This window comes from Coloeus monedula (genome assembly GCF_965178545.1).
Source record: "Coloeus monedula genome assembly, chromosome: Z".
In the NCBI taxonomy this organism is placed as follows: Eukaryota; Metazoa; Chordata; class Aves; order Passeriformes; family Corvidae; genus Coloeus; species Coloeus monedula.
Window position 1 is genome coordinate 67,537,852 of NC_138822.1, and position 27,558 is coordinate 67,565,409.

At 39.9% G+C, this 27,558-nt stretch overlaps 1 protein-coding gene across 7 annotated transcripts in view; it reads left to right on the forward strand.

Moving 5' to 3' along the window:
* Positions 1-4,266: 4,266 nt before the first annotated feature.
* SLC38A9 (solute carrier family 38 member 9) overlaps positions 4,267-27,558 on the forward strand; it is a 47,768-nt gene continuing 24,476 nt past the window's right edge. The window contains exons 1-10 of one of the 7 annotated variants that reach the window (XM_082301482.1): positions 11,129-11,197; positions 12,028-13,799; positions 18,240-19,044; positions 19,620-19,752; positions 20,345-20,466; positions 20,611-20,674; positions 20,773-20,866; positions 21,817-21,987; positions 24,472-24,531; positions 26,624-26,821. In XM_082301482.1, the coding sequence (XP_082157608.1) occupies positions 19,666-19,752; positions 20,345-20,466; positions 20,611-20,674; positions 20,773-20,866; positions 21,817-21,987; positions 24,472-24,531; positions 26,624-26,821 (796 nt within the window). In that variant the 5' untranslated portion in view covers positions 11,129-11,197; positions 12,028-13,799; positions 18,240-19,044; positions 19,620-19,665. Of the gene's footprint in view, positions 4,348-11,048; positions 11,198-11,264; positions 11,400-12,027; positions 19,045-19,619; positions 19,753-20,344; positions 20,467-20,610; positions 20,675-20,772; positions 20,867-21,816; positions 21,988-24,471; positions 24,532-26,623; positions 26,822-27,558 lie in introns of those variants that run through there. The other 6 variants (XM_082301480.1, XM_082301483.1, XM_082301481.1 and 3 more) reach the window with 6 other exon arrangements.

Consider the following 27,558-nt stretch of genomic DNA (forward strand, 5'->3'; position numbering starts at 1 on the left):
CCGGGGGGCAAAGAGGCCCAAAGCTGCAATCAGCCCTGACTGTCTGGAGAATTAAGAGATCCACCCCACCATCGACTCTCACCTAGCGGGTCCAACCCCAAGAATCAAAAGAAATAAAACCACAAGGCCGAAGACTACGCATGCTCTAAAAAGGCGGACCCAAGCAGTGGCCATGCAGAACAGTTCCTGGAAAAGTTTTAATACGAATAAAGAACAGACAGTAAAAATGGTATAAAAAGGACTCACCTCGAGCATCAGGTGCGCTCTTGGCAGAGCGCCAAGGCACCCGGCCGTTATCCCTTTGCTTTATTTTATGTGTCTCTTATTGTCTTTATATTAAACTCTTTAAATTCTAACAGGAGAGTGAACCTCGTTTTTCACAAGGACATGATGCTGGAGAGGAGGAGAACATGGATTCCACTCCTATCAGTTCAATGCATCTACTAAAATTAGTTTGGCACTAAAATTAGTAGCAAGTAGTCTGGCACTCCAGCTTGGGTCTCCAAGCTACCAGTGCAGTGTGTGTCTTCTCTGTACCTCTTTTCATGCTGTGAGATAACACAGCAATGCTTATTCATAAAAACATTAAGGAATGTCCTATGTCATTTCATAAACATGGTAAAACTCATTAACCTGCTCCACCATGTTCAACAGATTTTCCTCATCAGAAAAACAATTTGAAAAGTTGTGTGTCTGTTCAAGAACTTTAATGCCTTCTATTGCAGAGAGGTGACACGGGATTCATATTTCTGCAGTGAATGTCTAGCAGGGGCTTTGAGCATCAAGGCAAATTCCTTCAGCAGTTGGAAGACTTTGGAAAGTGGTCTTTGAACTAATGCTTTTGTTATTTTCTCATTAGCCATCATCAATTAAGCCCTACCCTTTGTAGCTGCTCATTTTTCAGGAGCATCAAGACAGGACTCAGGTTAGAGTGCAAAGTGAGTAAGAGACATAACCAGCTTCTCTGTCTCACAGTGAGGTTAAACCTGCACGACTAGATTTTATATATATGTGTGTGTATACGTGTGTGTGTGTGTGTATGATGTGCTTAGTGCTGGGAGTTACCAGCTTTCAATAAGTATTCAGACACATAATGTCCAAGGATGAAGAATCTGCAGTGGGAGCATCTCTGTGGGAAGTGTATTAACCTGTTTACAAGTTCCCAAAGCAGCACCTGAAACTAGCAGGGAATCTCATGAGTCAAATTTCACCCACTGTGGTAACCATTTTACTTTTTGTCTAAACAAGGAAACAGAGTCAGCTGCTTTGGGAGCCAAAATGTCTTCTGTTTGCATTGTACTGGAGCTCTGTTTTGGATGACCGTAACGAAAAACAGCAGTGTGTCTGTTCTCCTGAGAAATTTATGGTTAGTGGCAGATGTGCTACTCTGACACATCAAAGCCAAACTGAAAACTTTCAGATTGTTCCCCCTTCTTTCCAGGAGCAGGTTACCATTTCCTCAGCTTTGCCGGTGTAACTTCATGTTCAGCACTCCGTACAGCTTCATACTTTTAATGGTAGACATGGGCAGCTACTATGAATACAGTCATAGTAGCAGATCTGTAATCACTGGTGGGTCACTTTAACTACAATCAGATGTCACAGCCTCTAACTAGTAGATAGACTTGGAAGGTTATTTTTTTTCGTTGATTCTGCTCTCTGTAGGACACTCCCTACTGCCTCCAAATTACTTTCCACTACACCAGGAGAAGCCAAACTATGAAATTTTGTGAATAGCAAGAAATTGCATGGTAATTGTAACTAATTTCTTCAACTCAGAGGATTCTTTGGGGAGCTAAATTTTTTTTCCCCCTAAGGCTGCTAACAATTCAATGTAAACCATGGTGGCAGTGAACAAGTTGCACAAGATGTTTACAGACTACCCTTGAGGTAATTTTACCCAACCAGCCCCACTCAAGCAGAGTCACCTAGAGCAAAAACAGAATAAAATTTTATCCAACATACATAAGCAGTATCTCATGTAATACTTCAAAACATAATATGGAGTTGCAGCTAACCAGAAAAACATATAGAAGTATTTTACAAAAACTTGTAAGAATTTACCCCAAGTCTAAGTGCAAATAGGGAAAATAAGGAAGAAATCAGCAATGTAAACATCATATTCCGCTGAGAGATGGGCTCCAGATGCTGACAATCTGCTTTAATGTCCTCTCCTCTCACCACTGCCCAAGAATTAAACCATCAACCTTATGATCCAGAACAGCTGTAGAAGGGTGAGCATAGCACCAAGAACAGGGGTAGGAAGTAAATGTATGCATAAAACCCATTATTCTGTCTTTTTGTGTAAAAGCTCTGGACTAATAAGGATTGGACCCCTAGAATTTTGGTTACACTTTCAACAAATTATTGTCTTAGTTATATAGGAGGTCTACTTTCTCTTTGGCAACAAACAAGATTTTGAGTGTAACATAGTTTCTGTATCTTAAATGCTATCCTGACATATTTTCAGTATCTTTCAAAAAAAACCCTGGAGTTTTCTCTAACAGAATGCAACATCCCTCTAAGTTTGTTAGCTATGTGACCATGCCCCTGTTTGCAACAATGGGGAAGGTTATTAATTCATCCACTATAATGTTCTATAATGCCTCAGTTTTATGAATTTGCATATTACAATTATATCTGCAAGTACAGAGTAAAGTATGCCTTGAGGCAGTAAAAAGAAGATTCAACATAGCTTGAGATGAAAATTTCTTAAAGAGTTGTATTTAGTACTCCCTTTGTCTTACAGATTTACCAAGAGCTTCAAAATTAGTTTAGGCTCCCATTTTTCTAGACCCTGTCCAAGCATGTAGGAAGAGACATTCTTTGCCCAGGAGGTAACATGTCATCAGAATAGAAAGCCAGAACACAAACACTGCAGGACAGAGACTGAACTGCCTTTTGTGAAGGCAGCTGTGGCAGCAGATTTCATGAGGGAGCAGGAAGAATCACTACATTTCTGCTAGGCTTATAGTTCTTACAATAAAATATTTTTCCTACGCGTAACTTGCGAACAGTAGTGGGTGACCAAGAATGCAATGAAATACAGATCATCTGCCTGCTATAGTAGTAACTTAGGCAAATCTTTCACAGAATAGGACACAGAAGACAGGCTTGCGAGAGCAAGACTAGAAGTTTGCATGGTGAAAAAAAGTTCTTCACACACATCTACCGTTGTGGGTTCCAGTTTAATTTACTTTCGTAGCACCAGCACACAGTGTTAGCATTGCATTTCAAGTTCCTGTGATAGCAGCTGGATGGACTTCTTGACTCATCGACCAAAATCTTCTAATGGCCAAAACCCGCAACATACACTTGGATTCTAAGAGTGACTTAGAAGCAAAAGATGATGGTGAATTTTCTGGATACAGAAACAAGAGTTTCGGTCCCAATGAGCTTGTGTGCAGCTGGATTTCAGGATGATGAATAGTGTTCAGTCTCTGCTGCCTCATTTCCGTCAGCAGTCTGAAATTGAATTACACAGCAGTTTTCTTGCAGAACAGTCCTGCAGTCCTGCTGCTAGCAATACATTCTGTTTTGGGCCTCACTTGAAGAGGAAGTACAGGGGGTGATTTGTCTGTAGCTTGTTTTGTAGTATTGTCACATGGGGAAGCTCTCTTTGCTGTCTTCCTTGCAATTCAGCGTTTTTTCCAAGCATGAACTATAAATAACCCTGGATTCTGATATTAACCAGGGTTTCAGCTATGAAAAGGATCATCTTAATTTGATTTAAGTAGTACCAAATTAAAACAAACAAGCAAACAAAACTCAGAAATAACCAAACTAAAACAAAAAAAATCCAACCCATGATTTAAAATAGTGATTTTCTGAAAGGTATTGGCTGGCAGGTTGTCCCTGTTCAGTCTGCTTAGTGTGCTTTGCTCAGCAAGTGTTTCATACCTCGCTAAGCAGGTCAGGAGGCCCACGGTACATCACCCTATAGCCAGTCACGTGCAGACCAGCTCGGTTAATTTTTGCAAGGGTCATGTATGCATTTTGTCAGCACACTGACCGCAAAAGCATGCAAGCAGATGAGTGATCATCCTTTCCTCCCCCCCCCCCCCCCATTTTTTTTTTTTTACTAGCAGCATCTCATCACCAGCAAGACCAAATCTTTTCTTCCCGGCACTCGGCTCACGTTTGCTGTACGGTAGGATCTCGCCCAGCAGCCAAGGCAGACACACCGCCCCGCCGCTTCCTGGGAATCGTAGTCCTGCGCTCCACAGCACCCGGGCGGCTTCCTCGGCGCAGCCGCCCCGGGAACTACGCGGCCCGGCCCGCCCGGAGCCGCCGCCGTGCTTCCTGTGGCCGCGGCGGGAGCGCGGCGCCGCTGGGGCCGAGCCGCAGGTAGACGAGCCGCGTCAGGCGGGGCGGCGGCGGCGCCCGGGCGGGGCGGCCCGGCGGGAGCGGCCGCGGGGGTCTCGGGGCGCGGGGCGGCTCCAGAGAGCTGGGTGGCGGCGCCGCCGTGTCCCCTCCATGTCCCCCGCTGTGTCCCCCGCCGCCCGCCGAGCTCGGCCTGCCGGCGCTGAGGGCGCGGCCTGCGGGGCGGAGGGGCCGGGCAGGAGCCGCGGGCACTGAGCGGCCGCGGGCACTGAGCGGCCATGCCGTGTTCGTGGGAACAGGGGCATATCGTCAGAGCGGGGGCGGAGGTACAGGAACGGCATGGAAGCCTTTCGGGCTGTCCGTGAAGCAGGGAAGTGTTGATATCGGTTTTCACGGGCCTGAGGGAGGACCCGTTAAGTTAAAAACAAAAATCGTGTTTAGAATGTAAGTTAGTTCCTAAGGTGATAGCGTTATGTTTCTGTAACTATTTATCTACAGTCCCCACAAATGTATAAATGACACAAGCTTTATCCGTTGAAGACAAATCTAGTTGAACATTCCATTTCTTCTTAATTTTACTTAGATTTATCATTTGGCATTGACCATGTACCTGTTGGTTCAGTCAGAGTAACACAAAAGCTCAGCAGAGGTTCAGCTTGTATATTCAATAGTCTTTTTTTCCTCAAAAAGTTGGTAACTTGCCTTGCTTATACAGTTTTAATCGCCTTCAACCAATGGAGTTCTAGGAGGTGTAGCTAAGGTGTCTATAAGGTGCCACAAGAGGCAGCATGCTGTCCTCGTTTTAAGGAGCTCTTAATGTATGTTGCTACTTTCATGACCAGTATAACATCCTTCAGTCCCTTCTGATGGAGGAGGATTCACTCCAGGAATGGAGGAACTCTGCTGTCCTGTGTTGAAGTTCTTGTCTTTCAGTGTAGACCGTGCTTATTTGTCATAATTTATATGTACACAGACTGCAGCTTACTTGACAGTTATGCCTTGAACTGTATTCATCCTCCTCAGAATTGGAGACCAGATTATACCAAATGGCACTTTGTAAAAAAAATTTCCTTGTTGAACTAAATACTTCAATTAGCATATTCTGGTATTTAAACCATGAGGATCAAGTGGTTTTTAGAAGCAGTGGCTTTAAATAGGAAATGAAGTACAACTAGCTCTCAGTGCTCCAGCTGCTCTTTTTACAGCACCATGATGGCATGGTGGAGGGTGTGGGGGTAGCGATCCTCTAAGCCTTTCTCCTGCCCGCTGTGGGAGGTTCTCTGATACAAATACCAGCTAAGCACAGTCTGTGCTCATGGGATGGTTGGGATGACTGAGTAACTGAACACAGTTTTGTTCCTGCTGTGGGGTAAACCGGTTTGGTAGCCCTCTTGCACAGCCTGGGCTGTAACTCTGAGTGATCTGTCAAGGTGGGTCTCTCATCTTAAAGCTTCATCGCGCACATCTGTAACTAAGCCATAAACTGCCATTGGTAAATTCTAAGTGCAAGCCAACTAATACAGTTTTGCCCTTCAGTGCCAACATTATTAGATCACAGAACAGCCACCAGGCTACAATGAGGTTTCTGGATCTGCTATGTCCTTGTCTTCAGTCCTTCATGCTTTTTAGACTTTGAAACCAGGAGAGAGAACCTGAAGACAGTCAAAGCAGGGTAGGGGCGAGCCACTGAGGGTTAATGAAGGTCCAGTCCTATTTACATTACCATCTGAAAGTCATGTGGCGTGTAGCCCAAAATGAGACTGGGGAAAAATAACTTGCATAGACTGAGGTATTGCATCACAGTTTATGACCAGCAACAGAAAACCTGGATTATTAAATTCTAATCCACTTGTTCCCTTTTGCTGCCTTTCTGATGTACTGCTTCAGGTGTTTGTAGGAGAATTATAAATAGGGCAACAGGTCATACTAAGCTTCACCACGGCTGTATTAGTAAAAGTTAGGAGAGGTATGATGCTTGTAGTAGAGGAAAGAAGAAGGCAGATCCCTGCAAGGGGAAAAAGAGAACTTGCAGAACAGTAGAATAGTGACAAGAAAATGGCAGAAGATCCAGACAGACAAAAGGGATTTTTGGAGGGGAATATTGGGTGCAATATATTGAGGAGAAAATCTCTATTCAGTACCAGATATACTACAAAGCAATTCTGTGCAAGGATAATTGAACACACAAACATGTTTAAAAGGACAGAGGTTGCAAAGTTCAATTATTCAAAGGTTGGAGCATTAAACAATGAAAATTAGTTACTTAGGTGATTTTAGTCATCTTGGTACGTATGGATTATGATACTGTTTTTCTCAAGCCAGACAGTTCTCACTGTCTGGCTTGAGACATAGGGAATGTTTTGTTAGAGCAGCAAAGTTAATGGTGTTCAGTTCACTTGCGCATAAAAGTGATCTGCTTTACCACCTGCTCAGCAAATCATTACTGTGGTCTTGGATTTTTTTTGCAGTGTTTACTACAGATCACTAAGTTTTGTATCAAAGTTAATTTCTCAACATACCATGAGCTAAGGCAAGTACTGGCATTATCCATATTTTAAGGATAGGGATTAAAACACAGGAAAAAATCCACAAATATTGAAAGCTCAGTTTGAGACCAACTTGATTGCTTTCAAAATAGCTAACATGATTCACTGGTGCATGACACAAATGCTCTTTTGTATTGTCCAGTGTTGTATGAAGCAGACTTTAAGCAGCAGGGTAAGAAAAGAGGTAACATACTCTTAAGAGGTAGGTGGTCCCTCAGGCTGTGGCTCTAGTGCTGCCTTCTTTCCTCTGCAGACTATACCCATGTATTTTCAACTGGATAGTGAAACTGCTGGTTCTGCAGCCCAGACAATCCCAAACCAGCACCAAAACAATTACCTCCCCTTTCAGATTTATACTTTCAGCTAGATCTGTTTTAGATCTTTTCCCCAGTCCTGCTCTCTACCAAGACAGGAAAGGAGACAAGTAGTTGTGCCACCACAAACAGGAGAAGGAAGGACTGAGAATGAACAGCACTACTTTTAACTTAGCTAAAGAGAAAGTACCATGAATTTTTATCTCCAGCTCCTGCTACACTGCAGCTAACAGGAACCTCTTTTCCACTTGCAGGAAAATCCAGTTTGACAACAAATGAGTGGGGTATCCCCTATAACAGCCTTCTCAATTTCTAAACAGCCATACTTTTATTCCCAGAGACCCATAGTAATTGTCTGCATGCAAGAGTAGTCTCATAGAAGCTGTAACTATGGTGTATCATAAAATATATAAGCAGAATGAAGCTTGTCAAACAACTTTGGTTTTTGATGTAAATTCTTTCTGTTTGGCATCCCAGCCCTGATTATAAGCTTTATAGACTGTATAGACAACATTCCGTGTCCCATCACAGGTTTTTGAAAGAAACATCTTGAGTGAGATGAACATAGATCAGATACTCAGTATCAGAAGAATCTTCAGCTGACTGCTACACTATGAAGGTTACAGCTGGGAAGAAGTTGTTGTAATGGAAACAGGCAATAATTTCAGATATCATAACTCACTCCGTTCTATGTATTAAAAATGTTTATGGAGAATGCAGTCCAGTCAAAAGGCATAGATGGTAGATAAAAGAGAGATTAACCACGTTAATTCTTCATTTTACTCTTCTGCTTACAGTTGTCCTTTAAACCGTACTGGCTCCAGCTCCAGCCTTTACATGTATGATAGCTGCATCTATTTTTCCTGGTCATAAGCTTGCTGGTCATAAACTTCATTGTTATCAACAATAAGTACTTAAAAAATAAAGCTGTCTTTGCAGAGCCAGTTTCTAAGTGACCGTAAAGAGTCAGTGAGCAACAGCTCCACAAGCCTCAATCATGCTGTCAAACCAAACTTAGTGTGTGATATATTTTGGAAGGATTATTTTTCTTCATGGACTCCTATAAAATCTGGGTTCTTTTTTTATGGCAGTAGTGCAAAAAAAATCAAACTGGTGATCAGTGTTGTCAGCATTTGTCAGGTTGACTCATAAAGCACAAGTATTAACAAGTTTTAAGGAAGGGATGCTCATTTTATCTGCTTAATCTGTCTCACAAACCATGGCCTGTAGAAGGAAGGGTTGTCCGTACTGCAATCTTATGGAAGATTCTGGCTAAAAACACTGACTACTTGGGATTTGAATGTATTTCAATTTTCAATTCAGGCACTAGGAATTTAAATTTCCATCTGCATTTTTATGGCTAGATCTGAAGTGTGATTTAAATTCTTAAGAGAGATGCAAAATGCAGAGCAAGTGAAGGGATTCAAGTTTGACATCTAGGTTTGTCTGTTCGTGAAATGAATACAGGATGTTCAGTTGAGAAAGAATAGAATAGACTAAAACAAGGTTATACCATATTTTAATGGGAATGGCAAAGGACTGGGTGCATGTCTGTAGCAGTGTATGAGATCTCTGGGGCCTGTATTTTTGTTTCAGAAGTATTTGCTGTTGCAGGAAGCTGATGTGCACCAGGGTAAATTTTGACTGGAAGGGCATCGGTAGGGAGAAAGGAGAAACCCTAGAGCTGTAGAAAAATTAGAGAAGCCAGTAGAAAAGAAGTTTGCAAAAGGGGAGCTGCAAACAGAGTTTGGAGAGAAAGAGTGTGTCACATGAAAGGAAGTAAAAATATTGGTGTGAACTAAGATACTGCTTTGTAAGTAGTGCTTAGTAAAGGTGGGTTGGGAAAGCAATTTTGACAGTGTGTAGGAGAGACAGAAAATAGAAAGGACATGAGGAGCAGGAATCCATTTGCTAAGCATCACCAGAGGAGCTAAGAAGGGTGAGAGTATGTTTAGCTGGGCCAAAGGACTAGAAGCAGTATTGTGGAATAGAAGGACTTTTGGGTAGAGGATCAAAACTGATGTTTTAGAGGGCTGGAGTGGCAAAGGAGAGAAGGCAGTAAGTTAAAGGAGATAACAGGATTCCTTGGGCATGAAAAAGGTAAAGGAATAAAGCTTTAGAGAGTGTAACAGCGAAAATTAGTGTAGGAGAAAGGATGTTGTCAGCAAGTGCAAGTAAGTTTCTTAAGATTCCCTTGATTATTACCACTGATTACTTTTTGTATCCTCTCAAAGAGCTGAAGTGACCAAGATACAATCATGCCTTTAAACTCAAAGCCATGCCTTTAAACTTAGTAACTTCATATCTCTTGTCGTCGATGTTGAAACTAGGAGGAATCTGTCAGCACTGCAAGATGAAATGGCTTCTATGGCACTGTCCCTCCCTTGCACAGGCATACAGGCATACAGATAACAAGCCCCAAGCTCAACACTGATCTGGGTTTAAAGCAAAAGAAAGAATGGTTAATTTTCATCTGTGTCAGTCTTCCCTGTCCAGTTCAGTATGGGATCACACAAGTGCCATTGAGCTGTCAAAGCAGGACTTAAGCTTTCAGTACAATTTCCATAAACTGGGTCCTTTAGTGATCCCCTCCCCTTAAGAGCAGAGAGACATAACCTGCATTTATCTTCTAAAAAGCACTTCCTTTAAAAGCAGGTTGAGCCAGTCTTAATGCTTCTACAGTTCCTGCCACATTGTTCATCAGTGTTTTCCCATGCCTCCTTCAGTTTTTTCAACCCCAGAGAGTAGATGTGGTTGAAAACTGGTAACTTTCCTTTTTCATCATCTCCTTTGGATTCTTTGGTTTGTTTGTTTTGTTGGGGTTTTTTTTTGCCAGAGGTATTAGCAGGATAAGGTAATGGAAGAGGATTGACAATATGCAGCTAGGAGGGGATAGAACTGTGTCAGTGCTCAACTTGGATTGGTGTGATTTCTGAGATTGGGCCCTTATGGTGTATTTCCATGAGGATGCAGAAGGATGATACACACCTTATTCTTTCTATCTTATCTTCTTCCACTGCCGTTCCAGGTTTCAAACATCCAGCACCTACCCTTCCTTGTTATGTGCCATCTCTGGTTGTCATTTGTCTTTCCATCAGCCTAGCATTCTGAAGCATTCTGAAATGATGAAAGAACAGATACTTCTACCATTGTCGTTTCAAGGTGTCCTGACTTCTAGCATTTTTGTTTGAAGGAGTCCTGGCTGAGGAATTCCTCAGAAGATAGCAGGGAAGAGAGCTGTTAAGCCATTATATATGTTCAGTTGCCCACGAGACCACAGAAAGTCCCTGTAATTCAATCTGAGTAGAAATCCATTAGCTTAAAAGCAATCTGTTCTCCACTCTTTGGCCAGGAGTGGTCTAAATGCATATAATAGTTATTATTAATGCATTCTTAAACCATTTATTGCCTTTAATTCAAAAAGCCTGGATACAGTGGACTGCAATAGTCTGATCCTTATTGTGGGAAGTATACTGGAACTGAAATAAAGTGCATATGTGTCTGCTGCAAAGTTTGAAGTAATTTAGTGAAACAGTAGGCTCTTACAACTGATTGTTCTCAGCTGTACCATTACATATTAGAAATACAGGTGATTTAGAAATTTATATTTAATTCATACTGCCTTGTGGTGCTAAAAGAGATTAAGGACTGGATAGTGTGTTTTAAAAAAATGCTGTCCCCACAGTATATGCCTCATGGTGTTTGCATTATGGAATGAGAATTCTCAAGTGGTGTGTTGAAGTTCTTTGCTGATGTTTTTCACCCCAGGAACTTCTGAAGCTGTGGGACTCTACCAATGTTAAATTTATAGGAGGGACACAGTTTTGCTTAACTGTAGTTGACTCATTTATTTCCTTTTTTTTAGGCTGAAGTAACTGACAGAATCTAAGAGGAGACATATTCACCAAATATGGAAGAGGATACCAAACCTATCTTGGTTCCTGTGGGAGGTGATGAAAGCAATTATGGAATCATGAATATACAGTTTAATCCAGAAGACTATAAGTGCAAAAGGTATGAGGAAAGATGAACCTGAAGAATTACTATGCAACAAAGAGTTGTTTAATCTTTGCTTTTGACAACAGAATCCTACAAAGACAGAAGGTGCACATTTGGAAACCAGGATCTCTGTACAAACAGTTCCTACTTCATCACTATATGATAATATTTTATTTCCAAGTACCTGGTGAACAGATATTGTATTTTGTTTACAAGGGTAAGATTTTTCTATTGCCATCATTTCAGAGAGAGCTCTCCATTAAGAACTCATCATGAGGCTTTTAAAGTGCTCTTCAAACATGGAATATTGTGTGTATACTAGAGCATGATTTTTTTTATTTAGAACAACTAACTGAAATGTTGAGACTATGCAAGAAAGTTTGCTAGATGTTGTAGATAAATGGCTATCAGTATGTGTAGATGGTGCTGTATGCATTCTGCAGGTGATGCTGGAAAAATACATTATTTGCTAGTACTAAGTGAGCTGAGTGACCTTTACTGCTTTTTAAGAAAAAAAAAGTGTAGTGCATTCTGAGATTGAGCAAATATGAAAAATTCGTCAGTCCAGCCTTATTACTATGCCTTCAAAAATTGTATCTCTAGCTAAGTTGTTATTTTACATCTTTTCCTAAGAGTTTAACATCTCCACAAAGGGGGTTGGAATCGGAGACCTTCTCTGCTGCAGTTAAGATTTTTGTGGGCTGGTCATGGAACCAAAACTGAAATCAGTCTGGGAACAGCCCTTGTAATACTAGCTGAAGGCATCAGCTCTGCATTTTTAGATGAAGGAATAGCACCATAGCACCTCTTGGACCTATTTATGATTCTTTTTTTCCTCTTTACAGCCATCGTATTTCAGTAACGCAGTTTTCCTGAAGGAACTGAAGATGGCGGTGTTGCATACAAAAAAATCACGTTGTCGGAGGCCACTTCAGCAAAAAAAAAAGAGTTCTTGAGGATAGAGCTTTGTTGCTATCTCAGCCTCCAGCTTTGGAAAGCTATGAAAGCCTACTTACATGCTCTTCTCTGCAAGTAAAGGAAGGAGGATAAGGGTCTGAGTGAGGGAACAAAGGGAGCACAGGTGTAGAAGCATACAGAATTGTGTATATAAAGGCTAGGAAACAGTAGAGTACTTTCAGGTAGAAAAGGCAACTGTGAATGAATGTAAATGAAGTCTTTCTCTTTTTGTGGAGTATCTGAGCTCCTCATGGCCTTCTTGTCATAAGAAGACTGCTAATCTGTATGACTTTCTGGAGCAACTTGTTTTGGAGGAAGTATGTGTTCCGTTTGAGGAGCAGTGGATTTCGGATGTTGTGGTGATGCAGTAGCAATGAGAGAGGTTTTTTGAAATACCTAAATGCTAAGACTCACTTTTCTAAGTGAGGTTAGGTATTGTTTCCATATTGTGTGGTTGTGGTTTTTTCCCTGTGATTTAAGTCTGGATACTCAGCTTCATAAAAGGTCATAGCCTGTGGCATTTGGTTCCCTTCCTAAAAGCAGAAGTGTGTACTTGGATTGTGTGCCCACATTCACAGCCTCTAGCTCTGCAGATCTGCCTAAATGTCCTTACTGCTCCTCTCTTGAGTTCATTCTCCCATTTTCTACGACCTAGGGTTTTTGCCTTTCAGGTATGCAGAGGCACAAGGATGAAGGGCATGAGGCCTGGGATATCAGAAAGACCTGGAAATCACAGAGGGGCTAAACAAGTTTGAACTCCATTTCTATACTAGAACAGGCAACCCCCACACTTTAAAAGAAGAAATAAGGAAGAAGAGGCCATAGGGGTCTGTGTCAGTCATGGTCAGAGCAGTGGACAGTTTGAAGGGCTTCTTCATTAAACCTTTAGGGATTAGCAGCTCCAGGGAAGGAGGATTATTATACACGGAAGTATCAAACAGTGCAAATCCAGTAGTACAATGCAGTGTGGTTTTGCTCTGTTCCTTTTTTTAACTTGCTGTTCAGAAACTGGACCCAAGTGGGTGCTTGGTCACTCTGCTTTGATTGAGATAGCTCTTCAAGTGTTCTGTGTGATTTGCTATAATTACTGATTGTCTGTTTTAGTGCTGTTCTGCACTTTTGTTTGGGTTGCTTGAGATTTGAGGCATTTGCATAGTTATTTGGTTTTCTTAACAGCTTGGAGGATTTGGGATTTTTGAAAGGAATGCTTTTCAGTGTTTACGTAAGAACAAAGAGCTAATTGTTTTTTAGAGTTGTAAATTACTTTGTCTAGTATTGTTTTGCTAATTTGGGGGAAATATAAAGCCACTTTTAATCCTTTTAAGGAGGATGTTATTGTTCCTCCTGGTGACCCGAATTACTCACATGGCATTCAGGGTGTTTTTCCCATTTTGTAGGGCCCTTTGGAAACTAGAATATTGTGGCATTTAAGTAAAACCTTATAAAATGAAGGCCTTGTTGCATTTGTAAAATTATGGCTCAGGCCTGTTACTTTGGCTAGAGAAGGACTGTGAGAAAAGTCTGTGAGAAGAAAAACAATTAGTTTTTACCCATGAGAATGTAGTATCAACAGAAGCATGAAAGTTAAACAATAGAAGGAGAAAACAGCAACATATCTGCACCTGTTATTTTTCTGAGTGCTTGAATGCTTATGCTATAGGTATGTTGTAGTTAGTACTAGCCAATGAGTCTATTGTAGTAGTTTAGCAGCCAATGAATATATAACATGACTGATAACATACAAGAAGTGTATAAAAGAGGCTGCTTTGTTTAATAAACGGCTTTTTGGCCCTTGAAAGGGGCACTGTCCTTGTGTGTGTGTGTGTGTGTGTGTGTCTGTGTCTGTGTGTGTGTGTGTGTGTGTGTGTGGTGACCGCCCCAACAGCGACATCATATCATTGTTGCAGTGGCTTGTTGGTAGTTATTGTATGCAAAAGAGGGAGTTTCTTGTTTTCTTCCAACCGCTCTTAAAATCTGTTCACTGTCAACAGATACTGCAGTTGTCAGTCGGGAATACTTGAATCTTCAAAGAAGCAATTGATGTTTCATTTTGCATATGAAAAAACTTGACAATGCCTCCTGCTAAAGGGAGATCAAGACTTCTGCCTTTTTTTCTTATTCTTTTTGAAGTCCCACAGGTTCCCAGATTGTAGGAGGCATCAGTAAGTTAAATTGAACAGCTATAAATTAAACAGTATCTGTAGATGGCAGTCAGAGAAGCCTTTTTCATGCAAAAGTGGTTGATTCCCTTTATTTTCAAAGTTCTTTTAACTTAGAAGAAGGTAGGCAATGGTCGGCAACCTGTGCAAATCTATCCTTTCTGCATTTATTATGCCTTTATTACTCCATATGAATGTGATAATTTTACACCATGGCTTCCTTTCCCTGTATTTCTCTCTTGCCAACACTTCTGTGAATTCCTAATATTGCTTCTTATTAACTGGAAAAATTTGTAACCTTAATTAAGAACCTTCATATTTCTTGGTAAGTGACAAGTAAAATAGCTTTTGTCTTTGATACAGAAGAGGAACAGTGATTGAAATGTGTTGTGGTAAAACTTGTGATTTCTAATTTGTTAAAGTGTGCAAGCAATGACATTATGCTTTGAAAGGGTATTTTAGTTCTGCATCCAGCATGCAAGTTAAGAAACTTGTGGGATCGTGCTGTAATTACTATAATGGTGATATCCATGCGGAAAAATTTAGGTAAAGTGTGTTGCCAAGAGAATGAAGATCTTACAGAATAACTGTAAGCACACTGTCTAATGCTTCAGTAAATTCAGACAGCTTAGAAAGTAGAAACCAAGTCACTTGGGGAATTCTTTGATACAGATTTCCTTAAGAGAATCGCACTGATACTGTAATCACAGAGGATCCTGAGTTGGAAGAGGCCCACAAGGATCCTTAAATCCAACTCCTGGCCCTTTACAGGACTACCCCCAGAATCAGATCATGTGCCTGAGACTGGTGTCCAAATGCTTCTTGAACTCTGACAGGCTTGGTACCATGGCCAGTTCCCTGGGGAAACTTCCAGTGCCTGGTGCTCCTATCCAGATAGGCAGTTGCCAATTATGAAATAGCCACCTATTCTTATTATTTTTTCTCCTTATCTTAATTTCCAATACAGTGAATCAGTTTTACTCCTTAGTTTGTTCTCTGCCCTATACAGCATTTCTATAATAATTTGGTAACTCAGTAAGACAATAAAGCTGTAGGAATTTACTAGCTTTATTTCTGTGTGACAGTCCTGTCACATCCCTGAAAAGTAAGTGATTGATGTGGGGTTCAAAGTAATCTGTGCAGTAAGCTAAAGTGTCTCCTTGTGGTCTCTTTGGAGGAAAGAAATTGTAAAGCATCCTGTAAAGAAGGTTTTTGCCTATTTGTTTAAAAATGTAAAGCTTGTCTAATGTCAAGTCATTAAGAGCATCATGTAGAGCTAAAAGACATAGTGTTACAAAAAAAATCACCTCAATACTTACCATGTTTTTGATCAGATCTCAAGAACTAATTGTTTGATGTTTAAAAATACTTCAGCAAAGGTACTTGAAAAGCAGTATTATTTAATTTAGAAGTTCTGGAGATATGCATTAGTCTTACTCCTTCATTGCCCTGCAAGATGTAGTGCATTGCTGAAAATATCCGTAAGATGAATGCACCATCCTTATGCAAAATTGTATGTGTTTGGCCAGTGTTCCTTTTATGCTGTTCTTGCTAGCCCTCCAAATCCAACACTAGAACTTTGCTTATCACAGTATTTGGGAACAACCTTAATCATGAGCATCTCTTTTCATTTTCTTTGCTTGCAAAAATTGCTACTGAAGTTCAAAACGTGAGGAAGTTTGGACAGAATCACTCTTCTTTCTTTTCCTGGACCGGCTCTAGAGAATTATTATTAACTGTACCTTTGTGTGAGTAAGAAAAGATGAGTGTAGCTGCAGGTTTTCTGGGAATGTTTTCTGAAATACACCTACAGAGGGTAATGTATGGAAGATCTGGACCTCCTGCATGTGGTCCTGCAAGTTTTCCATACTCATGGTGCTGTGGAAAACAGCTCTGTTTTACTGGTATGTTTGCCCTGGTAAAAGAGTGTTGTTTTTCAGGCTAGCTGATGAAATAGTGATTGTAATTGTGTCTTTTAGTGTGGATGAAATTCAAGAGACATTATAGTTTATCTCAGTGCATGAAAATTATCTGCAGTGTTTCACGTCATAGTCACACCCTCCGGTCATGCAATCTCTCCCCTTCCCCCAGATCATCTTGTCCAACATTCTTTTCATAATCATTTTGCCACTTGAGAGATATGATATAATTGCCTGTATAAATCAGATTTTTTTGTAGGAATGTATTGTACCTGCTAATACTTGCATGTACAGAGTGCTTGCATAGACATAAGGTCCCTAAATAGTTTTTCAAAATACATCCCAGATTATATCCTACCTGCTTTGAGCTTAGAAATTCTCAGTCTTTGAGAACTTCTTTGAGCTTTTGAGAGAGCTTCTCAGACTGCCATTTGAGTTATGCCTACAACCAGTCTTTGATCTGGGTATTGCTGGGACCAATACCTTGACCCTGATCCTAAACAAGGTGCTACCCTCTCCTAGTGGAGATCAGGGAGAAAGGTTGCCTCCTAGCCTGCTCACACAGCTTCCAAGTCAGACTGATGTTTTCAAAGAGACCTGCAAGTAACATAAAATTGATGGGTGGTCAGTCTGTTTTAGCAGTCACTTGCTCAGGGCTAGTGGTGCAGTGGTACCCCAGAAGAAATATAATTAACTGCTGCTTTACATAATTTTCATTCTCAACAGATTCACAGGAGTAGGGATCAAGAGGGGAAGCAGCCCAAGTACTGGTAGCAATAAACATATGCATTCCTCTAGTCAGGAAGCAGAAGAAATAGGTATATAGAATTTCTTAGGGATTGTTTACTTTTGTTTTCTTTTCCTCACCCATAGATTAGATTCTGGGTCATACCCATTTGTTTTGTGCTAGACCATAAGTTGCTTGTTTAATCCAGACTCTGTTCATAATACTGAAGAAAATGAAATGTCTTTCTTTAAACAACTTTTTACCTACAGATAGGTTTTTGCTACACATAATTTATTTTCTTTATATTTGTTTGGTCATTGGACTAACAACACTGCTTTCCCCATAAAATAGGATGTTGTATTCATGTTTTCTGTTACTTTAATTTTAAAATCATCCTTAGCTTTCATCCTGAATTGCTTTAAAAAATAATCTCGCTGTCTTACACTCTGGAAGTTTTCTTCAACATCCATGTTAGCAGCTGTTGAACACCATCTTGAAAGAAATCTTTGTCACAGATCTACTTGCTTTGAAGCAAAATGTAGACTTTGTCTCACTAACCTTTCCACAATTGCAGTGGAATTTTATGGGGATGTACTAATAATATTAAATGGAGATGAGGAAAGGGGTGAAGGTCTACACACTGTGCAGCTCTCATGTAATTAGCAAAACACATACTTTTAAGTGTTCTAAATATAGTGCATGTCAGAGATCCAAAAAGAAAGCAGCAGAGAGCTGAGTGGAGGTGGGGCGGCATTTAAACAAGTTACTTTTCCTCTTTTCAGAACTACAGTCTTTATTTTACAGGTTTTCTAATGAAATATATTTTAGCTGTGTCCAATGATTGGCTCAACCTAATAAATTTTACGCTAAAACAAATGAAGTCCTTAGGAACCGACAGTCCATGAGTATTTTTGTACTTCATCTACATGTGGAAGGTTAGCCCCTTGTACCTGTGTTCTGAGTAATAAAGTTATTGCTTAAAATTTTTTTCTCTTAAATTGAGATCTCTCTAATTGTTTATAAGAAAACCACAAAAGAGCACACACAAAACACGTATTTCCCCCATCATGTCATATTAATAGGAAGAAGAGTCAATTGAGAATGTTTTAGAGAATTAAAAGTGTTCATTTTCATTTCAGTAAGTAGGAAACAACTTAGAAAGTCTAAGCCATTTTTTCCATGATGAAGGAATATGTAAGAATTAATTAAGATAAAAGAAAGAATGAATTTGTGGAGATGGAAGTTTGTGTTCTCTATTTTCCACTTTTGTGACTCAAGTTTTCTTATTTTCTTAGGTGCTCCCACATACTGTCTCCCCTTTAAGCACACAGGAATAGGAACCTATCTTCATCTCTTCCAAAGACCGAGCAAAGAACTGTGTTCCTTATCTTCCTTACAGATAAAACGTGGTGTCATAGTACAAATGCTTAATTATTAATTGGGAAAGAGAATGGGAACTTTTTTATGGATGGTATTGACAGCTGGAGCTGGAGAGGTTGCCCAAGTTCCTTTGTAGTCTGAAACAGAAATTAATATTGAAAACCAGTCAATTCAAATAGATTCTGCTCATATTGCAGAATAAATGGCATGGCTTTATTGGTGACCTAATTCCTGTTCCTAGTAGTTGGAAACTTGTTGTGATCTCTGTTTCTATGGGTTTTTGAGTGATTTAAACATCAGCCTGGAAGACGAAGATCAGAAAGCTGTTGAGGTAGTTTTAAAAATTAAAAGCACTGCTGAAAGGAAAAAAAACCCCAGTGTATTAGGGCTTAGAGGCCACTAGTGTCCTCTGTCTTGTTTGAGAAATTAGCCTCTCAGTGCCAGGTATGAATGTTGGTTTTAAGCAAGAGCATAATATGCCTATATGGAAGTAAATTATACTTGAGTTAGAAAAGAAAATGTCAGCAGTACCTTGATTCAGACATGTTTGTCTGGTAGCGCTCCTTGCACGAAGCTGGATTTATGTTGTGTTTTAACTTTAGGAGCAGCTTTCACTGTGCTTGCTCTGTACCCCTGTGTGTGCAGAGAGAACAAGGGGGGCATGTGGGTGTGCCCACTTTCTCCTTCAGCAGCTGTGACCGTGCCTGCAGTCTAACTAAGGTGAGGAAGAAGGAAGCGAGACAAAGTCCATTCCCTGTTGCTTTGGCGTAAAAATAGTGTGAGCACATGGACTTATTTTGTCTTGGTTCCTTCCCCACTGAACACAATTCTATGTAGTGTTTTCAGCTAGATTAGTAGTTCCTAATCTTTTCATAGGTGGTTCTCACTGCCACCGCTCATTCCTCTTTCTCATGCTTTCTGTTTCTACCTCTGTTCCTCTGCACTAGTTCTGGCAACACCAGTTATAAGCACTAATAAGCTTGCCCAAGCTTATTAACATGTATTTCTTGTGTGATTCATTGTTGAAAACTAACAGCTGGATATTAGGTCTGATGTTAGGTTGCTCTACAGAATCTGGGCTGGAGGCCATTTTAATATGGATGATAAACTCATGGCTCTTTCATGGATGGCAGCTTCTGTCAGTGGCATTGATTGATATTTTTGCATTTGCCTTGTGTCAGTGAATGACAAAACCATCCTGAGTACTGCTGACCTGTTCTCTGAGTTGTATGTTAGATCTTGTGTTCCACGGTTTTAAGGGTTTTCCTTTTTTCCCTTTTTTTCCCCTCCTTTAGACCATTTCATGTGGAGCCCACAAACATAGTCAGTGTGAATGATGACATGCAAAGAGTCACTGATGAAGCTTCAGCAATGAATAAACGAATTCATTACTATAGCAGGCTCACATCCCCTGCAGACAAGGCATTGGTAAGGCAAAGACAGGGCCTCATTAACTGGGTGGTCTCTGGCATGTTGGGTCTTACACAGCCTAGATTTATATAAGCAGTGGAAGTAAAGGTTGGGGGAGAGTTGTTCTGCAGCTTGCTTTGAATTAAGTATCTAGTAGCTGAGTGCCTTAGAAAGGTTTTGTTTTATCACAAGCTGTTATTTATTTCCTGTGCAATGCCTTCACCATTAAAAGAAAGCATACAAACAACATGAATTTTATAAGAGTGACCCAGGCTGCCCAGATTTCTCCCTTCTATAAGATTTAAGCATTTTAAGCAGCTGCAGTAATTGAACTGCTGAGCTAGCATGATCTGTTCATAGTGTGTTTACACATATTTTGCAGAAGGAAAATGCATTTTTCTGCTCTCTAGAAATTCTATCAACTGTTTGTTGGGTTTTTTCCCCCAGGAAGAGAATTAGCATAGTACAACCTTTTCTTTCTTTTTTAAATTTTTTTTTTTAATGTGATTTCCTGGAAACATTTGTGACCTGAAATAGTTGACTTGCTGTATTCAGGACAATTGGTTATATTGATGTTACTAATAAGTCTTGGTTTTTATCCACTTTTTAGATTGCTCCTGATCATGTACTCCCAGCTCCTGATGAAATCTACGTGTACAGTCCATTAGGAACTGCTTTTAAAGTTGACAGTTGCACAGATGGCTATGGTAAAAACTCCAGTCTAGTGACAATGTATGTTAAACACCTTGCCATATATTAGCCACAAAATGCATTATTATTGAATGTTCTATATAGTATATGTAACTGTTGTTAACTAAGAAGACAATATGAGGTAAGAGTAGTTCTTAAAATATTGACTGGATTTTTTCTTCCTAGATTTATGATATGGAATACCATGATGGGTACATCCATATTAAGTATCCCATGGGGAATAAAACAGGTAAACTATGAAAAATATATGCATATGAAAATGCTTTTGGTAACATGGCTAACTCTTCATTTTTTTGTAGTATTAACTGTATTTCTCACTCTTAACAGGCAGGCTTCACTTCTGGAATTACTCTCATCTTACTGATGGGCATTTTGACTCTTTATTGCTGTTACAGAGTTGTGAAATCACGGCAAATGATATGTAAGAAATCCAAAGCTTCATAATGCAAATATTTCCATTAAGTGTGAAATACCAATATGCAATAGATTCTGTTTGTATGTGTCTTTACTATACGTTAGACCTGACCTGCAAATAAAAGCTATTCCATTGAATATCTCTCTATTTTTGTAGTCTGTGTCTAAGCTCTGTATGCTAAATGCCTGCCTTCCCTTATTAGGTATTCCTTCAGTTGCTTGGGACCTAAGTATTATAGCCAAACACAAACAGTCAGCAAGCATGGTTTCAGATGTTCACTTACTAAGTTTTTGGGGACCTGGAGAGTTAGAGGCATCTTTTCTCCATAAGCACTGTCCAGTGCTCTATATATCTGATCAGCTTGCACAGTGGAACAGGGTGGGCTCTGTATTGCCCTAATATTTGTGTATGTTCTGTGTTGAAAGCACTTTAAGTACAGTCAGCAGCTGAAGCAGTCACTGACAGTGGATCTAATTAGAATGTACTTGTATTGTTCAAAAGTCATCTTGCGGCTCTTGTTTGGTTGGTGCTTTTGTGCATAAATTAACCTCTAACTTGCTCAAATAAAGGCCATTAAGACTTTCAGTTTGTGACTGGACTCATTTCAGGGCACTGTTGAGGAATAGTTCATGGTCTGGCCTTCTTATAACTCCTGCAAAGGGCTTTAGCTGCAAATGCATGGTGGCATTTTTGCCATGTCTTATTTCAGTGCTTCTGAAAGTATTCAAAAGTAGTAGTATGGCCCCATAAAAGTCTCTACTTTAGGCTTCTTCAGTCAAACACTTTATGAGTGCTATATTTTAAAGTTACTGGCAATTCTCTTAGTCCTTGAAAGTGCTGGGAATGTGTGTCAGAATATTCTAAAAAAAACCTCCACATTTTGTCATGAATAGTTCTACTAATTCTAGTGTAACATTTTGTTTAGATATATTTTTTGGGTTTTGTATCTTTTTCAGCTTTAACAGATACCTCAAACTGGGAATTCCCAGATGTTTGCAAGTATTACTTTGGATCCTTTGGTCAATGGTCAAGCCTCATATTTTCTATGGTATCACTTGTTGGAGCCATGGTTGTTTATTGGGTACTTATGTCCAACTTTCTGTTCAACACAGGGAAATTTATATACAGTAAGTATACATTTTTGGTTAAGTTTTACAGCAAACCTTTGGAAAGATCAAGACTGCTTTATAATTAAACAGGATGGTCCATTTATGTAATCTTGATTTTCCTGCTACATTGCATGAAAAATCAGTTGAGAATAAGTAACTGTGTGTGGTGTTATGGGCAAAGTCCTGTGTGTTTTCAAAGCCACTTTTTCAATTTCTCAAAGTGTGGTTTTCTTGGTATAGTTTAAACAACCTAAACCTGGTTGCTTCTTTCCTCTCTTCTCAGTCCCCCTTTGTTTACATGGGCGTATCTATTTCAACAGCCCTATAACAGGCTAGACTGTTGAAATTATTAAGGATAATGAAAAACTATAGTTTCATTATAGATTTTAACAAACACACTGAAAGTATTGCCATATAGGAAATTTTTGCAAGTGTCCGTGAGGGAACAGTGAACTGTATCACAGTAAAAATGATTCTTAGTGTGGCACTGCTACAAAAGAGAACACTTTGGGTTTTTATACCCTGGTACATGCACAGGCACACAAGCATTTGTGCGTGTAATCAGTGTAGAGTTCTGGGAATGGATGATGGTATGGAGAGCTTTGAAAATCTGACTCATAGTATTGAATAGGTTGACTAAGATTTAAGAGGTTCTGTTTTGAAGGTAGTTAACAAATCTCTGAGGCAAGTAACAGCACAGACACTTAAACCTCTTAAACAGTGTTTAATTAGAATTCCCGCCATCCCTGAAGGACATACTTTGCTATGTTGGTTAATGACTGATGTATTTTATAGCTGACCTAATTTATATGTTGTTACAGCCATTTCATTTTAGACTTTGGGGTTTTTTTAAGAAGATAAACACTTAAATCTTAAATTATTCTGAATTAAATAATGCCAATTCTTATAAGCAAAATTCAAAATGGTGAAAAGAGCTTCTTTTCTAGGAGAAAAGTCCTGCTTTTTCATGGGTCTGGCATGTTATTTTATCACTTACCTCTATTTGTTTGGAGTTCTTATTTAAGTTGTTTGGTCTGAGATAACAATCACTGGCTTCTTTTAACTTTCATACTTAATTACTAGGTAATAAAATATGTAATAGGATGTAGGTTTGACACAATGGCATCTTCCTGCCATGCGTTTCTAAGTATTCTAAGGCTACTGTATTTAATTCTAATACATTCAGATGACTTTTTAAAACATCTGCACATACAATTTATGTGGGAAAAAATTGATTTCCTGAGGGAGGATGGTCTAGAAATGTGTAGTACACAAAGAATGCAAGAATTGTTAACTGAGTACAATATCATGTCTTTTCTTTAACATGCTATCGCATGGTCTTGTTCAGTTTTTTTTTATGGAAAAAAAAGAAATCCACAAATGCAGTTTCTAGTCCTAAACTGCTTTTTAAATACAGAAGAAACAAAAGTTACATCTTTAACTACTTTGAAAGTGCTTTAATTCTGTAAGAGCTATTAATTTTGATGGATTCTCACTAGGTACTTTTTTTCAATTAGGAACACAAAATAGTGATTAAGTGAGGAGGTGATCAGTGATTTTAGTTAAATCTTCTGATTGGTGTATACCCTGAACTAGTAGAAGTAAGTATGAGAAACTTATTTGTGATTCAGGGTGTCATAAATCAAAATAAAGAAGAAACAGTTTTCTTCCCACATGACTTTTTGCTTTCTTTATGAGAAACAAGCTGCTTTTAATTGCATTTAAGAAATCTGAGGCCAACTGCCCCAGTTGATTCTCTGTGTGCATAACACACCCACATGCAACAGAAGCAAAATTTAACCAGTGACATGCTACTTCAGTTTCCAAGCTGATGGAGCATTTTCTTTGTATATATATATACATAAATATAATGAAATTGCTATCCAATACCCTCTTAAAGGTGAGGTTGCAGAAACTTGGAACTGGTGTTGTATAGCAGTAAAGTAGCACAGGAGTGTACTGGAAATAAAACAGTACTAGAAATGCATGTAGACAGTAAGGCTTAAACCTTTTTCCAGAATTGTCTGTGGATACATGGAAAAAGCATCCCACAGATCCTCTTTTGAAAAAGAAAATATTAGAGAAATGAGTAAGGGAAGCTTTTTCTGTATAGTACCATCTGGACTAGGGGTATGGTTGCATGCCCTCTTTTTCTGGATTTAAGATGCATCTGTCACTGGCCTACTGTTCAACACTACCAACCGAGTAGCTGGGAGAATGGGAGGTGTGCTTATGGAACAGGAATCCTAGGAGTGGGGAGTCTTGGGAAATTTATAAATGGACAGGGCTACTGAGAAGAAAGTAGTAGAATGTGGAGCTACTTTAAAACACTTCTACAATAGTTTGAAAGTTTTCACTTGGGTCTGTGGGGAGTGCAAGCTGCTGTATTGTGCCTCTGATGTAGTTTGCCAAAGTATTTTCTTACTTAATTTTGGTCAAGTCAAGAGGTGAAAGCCTAGTAGCAGGTTTGGAACATTGATAGTGAGATTTTCTTCTTTTCAGACTTTGTTCATGACATTAATGTAACGGATATTGTTCCTGGCACAAATGGAAGTAACAAAGGTAAGAAGCCCTTGTAGTATTGTGTTTCCAGTTTTGGGGTGGGGGTTTGAAGGCAAGTCATCATGTTTCAATACCTAACCACATTCCAGTTATAAAGTATATGTCGTAAGTTGTAACTATGTGTTTCTTAAAAACCTGTAATTTCCTATCTGGGATTTGTACTTCCACAAATAACCACATACTTGGAGATCTTAATAATTGGGGAAGGAAAAAATAAGTAAAGAAAGTGGAGGTGGGAATAAGTATTAAAAAGTCAGTTACAAGTTTCTGTATGCCCAGATACATCCTCCGTAAAAGCCTGAATGTTAACTTTTTAACGGTAGTTGCACAATGAGGAATTGCCTTAAGGAATTTTAACTTTCACACCCTAAGTTTGAGGCACCTTAGTTCTGTTCATTGTTTAAAATCTTGACTGGGGCAGCTTTGCTACTCACCAGTTCTGCAGCAAGATAATTTTTTAAAAAAACTTATGTAAGAACAGTTTTAATGATGCCGAGTGCAAAAAAAATAAGTGTCAGACTACTTGAGCCTCCGCTTGTGCTTTTTTGAGCATCTGACATTTACACAACTAAGGGAAGAAACTGCAGTCAAGTATGAACATAGATCTACTCAGGGTTCTTAAGTAGGCAGAATAATGTAGAATGAAGACAGGAGCAAGGCAGGCACTGTCAACCCCTGAATCTTTCTGCTTCTGTAATAGTGACTGAATTTGTACTGCTTTCTGAGGAAGCAGAAAGCTTTTTCTATCCTGAGTGCATGAGGAATGGGGAAACATATCACTACCAGCTGGGCAGCTGTATGTAACACTAGCTGCAGCTGTGTTTCTGGAGAGCAGATGTTGGAGTCAGGCAAGGAGTTGAGAAATAGTTCTGAAAACCAGTTGATTTGCATTTGAGCTAGTGTTGAATCCTGCTTCTCTTGCAGTCCTTACCAGCAAGGCACCAATTTGTGCTCTCTCTGGCTTCTGCTGTTCTCTCCCATTCTTATGCAGCAGGGGGTATAACTTGGAGGCAAAGTAGACAATATTCCACACTATTCTCCACCAACTAGAAGATTTAAAGCATCTGCTACACAAAATTAAGGACTGCCAGATGTTCAAGTGACTCCTGACAGGACATTCAGGGCTACCAATGAGATGAGTAAGAACAAAAGCATTTTTCAAGGGTTGTAAAACAATCCTCTTTTAAGCAAGAAATTTGTCAGAATGATTCTAACACCTTCGGTTTTGTGACAGAATGGGAATGCAGACAGTGTAGGATAATGGCTGCTGAGTATTGCAGGAGGCCAAGATTTAAAATAAGACATTATGAGCACAATAAGACAGTTTTATATTTCAACACAGAGCTTCATAGGCTTGTGTTCTGCACAGGGTCTTTTTGGTTGATTTTGTTCCAGTCACTTGTTCAGGTGCTGCCATTGTTCAACCTCCATGTAAGATGTTCTCTCTTAGGAATGTTACTGGAGCACATCTTAAATTTGTTGTGTTGTGTTGTCTGGCAGTGATGTACTTGCCCCTGTCATGGCACAAAGATGACAAGAGTGTTTTTGTTCAGTGCATGAGTTTTTGACCTGCCAGTAGCTTTTTTGCAATCCTTTGTTTGTAGAGCAGTTTACAGTAATTCAGGCTCTTCTGTACAGAGGTGCACATGGATCTTTGTTGATATGATCTTAGTGAAGTGTGCAGGGACAGATTAGGATGCTAAATATGCAGCCAGATGCAAAGAAGCATTGCTATAACTTGATTCCAGCAGGTGCACGTAGGCACTGAACAGACCTCGTTAAAGGTATGTGACCTTGAAGGCTGATCCTGTGTCACAACTTGGACTTCAGATAAATTATCATCTTTGTTGTGCTCAGCTGGAAGAACTGTAGCACTGTCAGATTAGAGTGCAAGGTGCCTAGTAGTGGAATCGTAGCAATGAATTCCTGATTAAAAAAACAAAGAGAAGTTAGGAACTGAATGCTGAACATTGCACTTGAGAAATCCTCAGCAGGTAAAACACAACCAGCAATTGTGCGACCTTGGCTGTGAATATTCTGCGCAAGTAAAACCCTTTTCATCTGAAGATATTTTTCTTTTCCTTTCTTCCAGTCATTTGTCCAAGTGCTGCTAGTGGTCACCTGCCACAGAACAGGAGTGTGATGTTCTTGTCTAGCAACAGAACAGGTTTTGAGCTCTTCGAGGAATGGTGGGACAAATCACAAACAGTACCATTTTACCTGATTGCAGTTCTTCTACCCCTGCTAAATCTGAAGTCTCCATCCTTCTTTGCGAAGTTTAATGTCCTAGGTAGGTAACAAATACTATTAATTGGTTCATTGTGACTGAAGTGTTCAGAAGACAGTGAAAGCTACTCCAGTGAGTAGAATCATATAATCTTTTGGGTTGGAAAAGTCCTGTAAGATCATTGAGTCCAACTGTTAACTCAACACTGTCAAGTCCACCACTTAACCATGTCCATAAGTGCTGTATCTATACATCTTTTAAATATGTCCCGGGGTGGTGACTTGACCATTACTCTGTATAGCCTGTTCCAGTGCTTGACAACCCTTTCTGAGAAGAACATTTTCCAAATCTGAACCTTCTCTGGTACAGCTTGAGGCCATGTCCTCTCATCCTGTCACTGATTGCCTGGGAGAAGTGACCAAGCCTCACCTGGCTGCAGCCTCCTTTCAGGCGGTTGTAGAGAGTGGTAAGGTCACCCCTGAGCCTCCTTTTCACCAGGCCAAACACCCCCAGCTCCCTCAGCTGGTCCTCATAGAACTTGTGCTCCTGACCCTTCACTAGCTTCATTTCCTTCCCCTAGACACTTCCCAGCATCTCGATGTCCTTCTTGTCTTGAGGGGCCCAAAACTGGCAATATTCACGTCACAGGGGCAGCCTCAGCAGTGCCAAGTACTGCAGGACAATCCCTGCCCTGGTCCTGCTGGCCACACTATTGCTGATCCAGGCCAGGATGCCACTGGCCTCCTTGGCCACCTGTCAGCATATTGTCAGCCCATGTTCAACTGCTGTCACCAGCACCC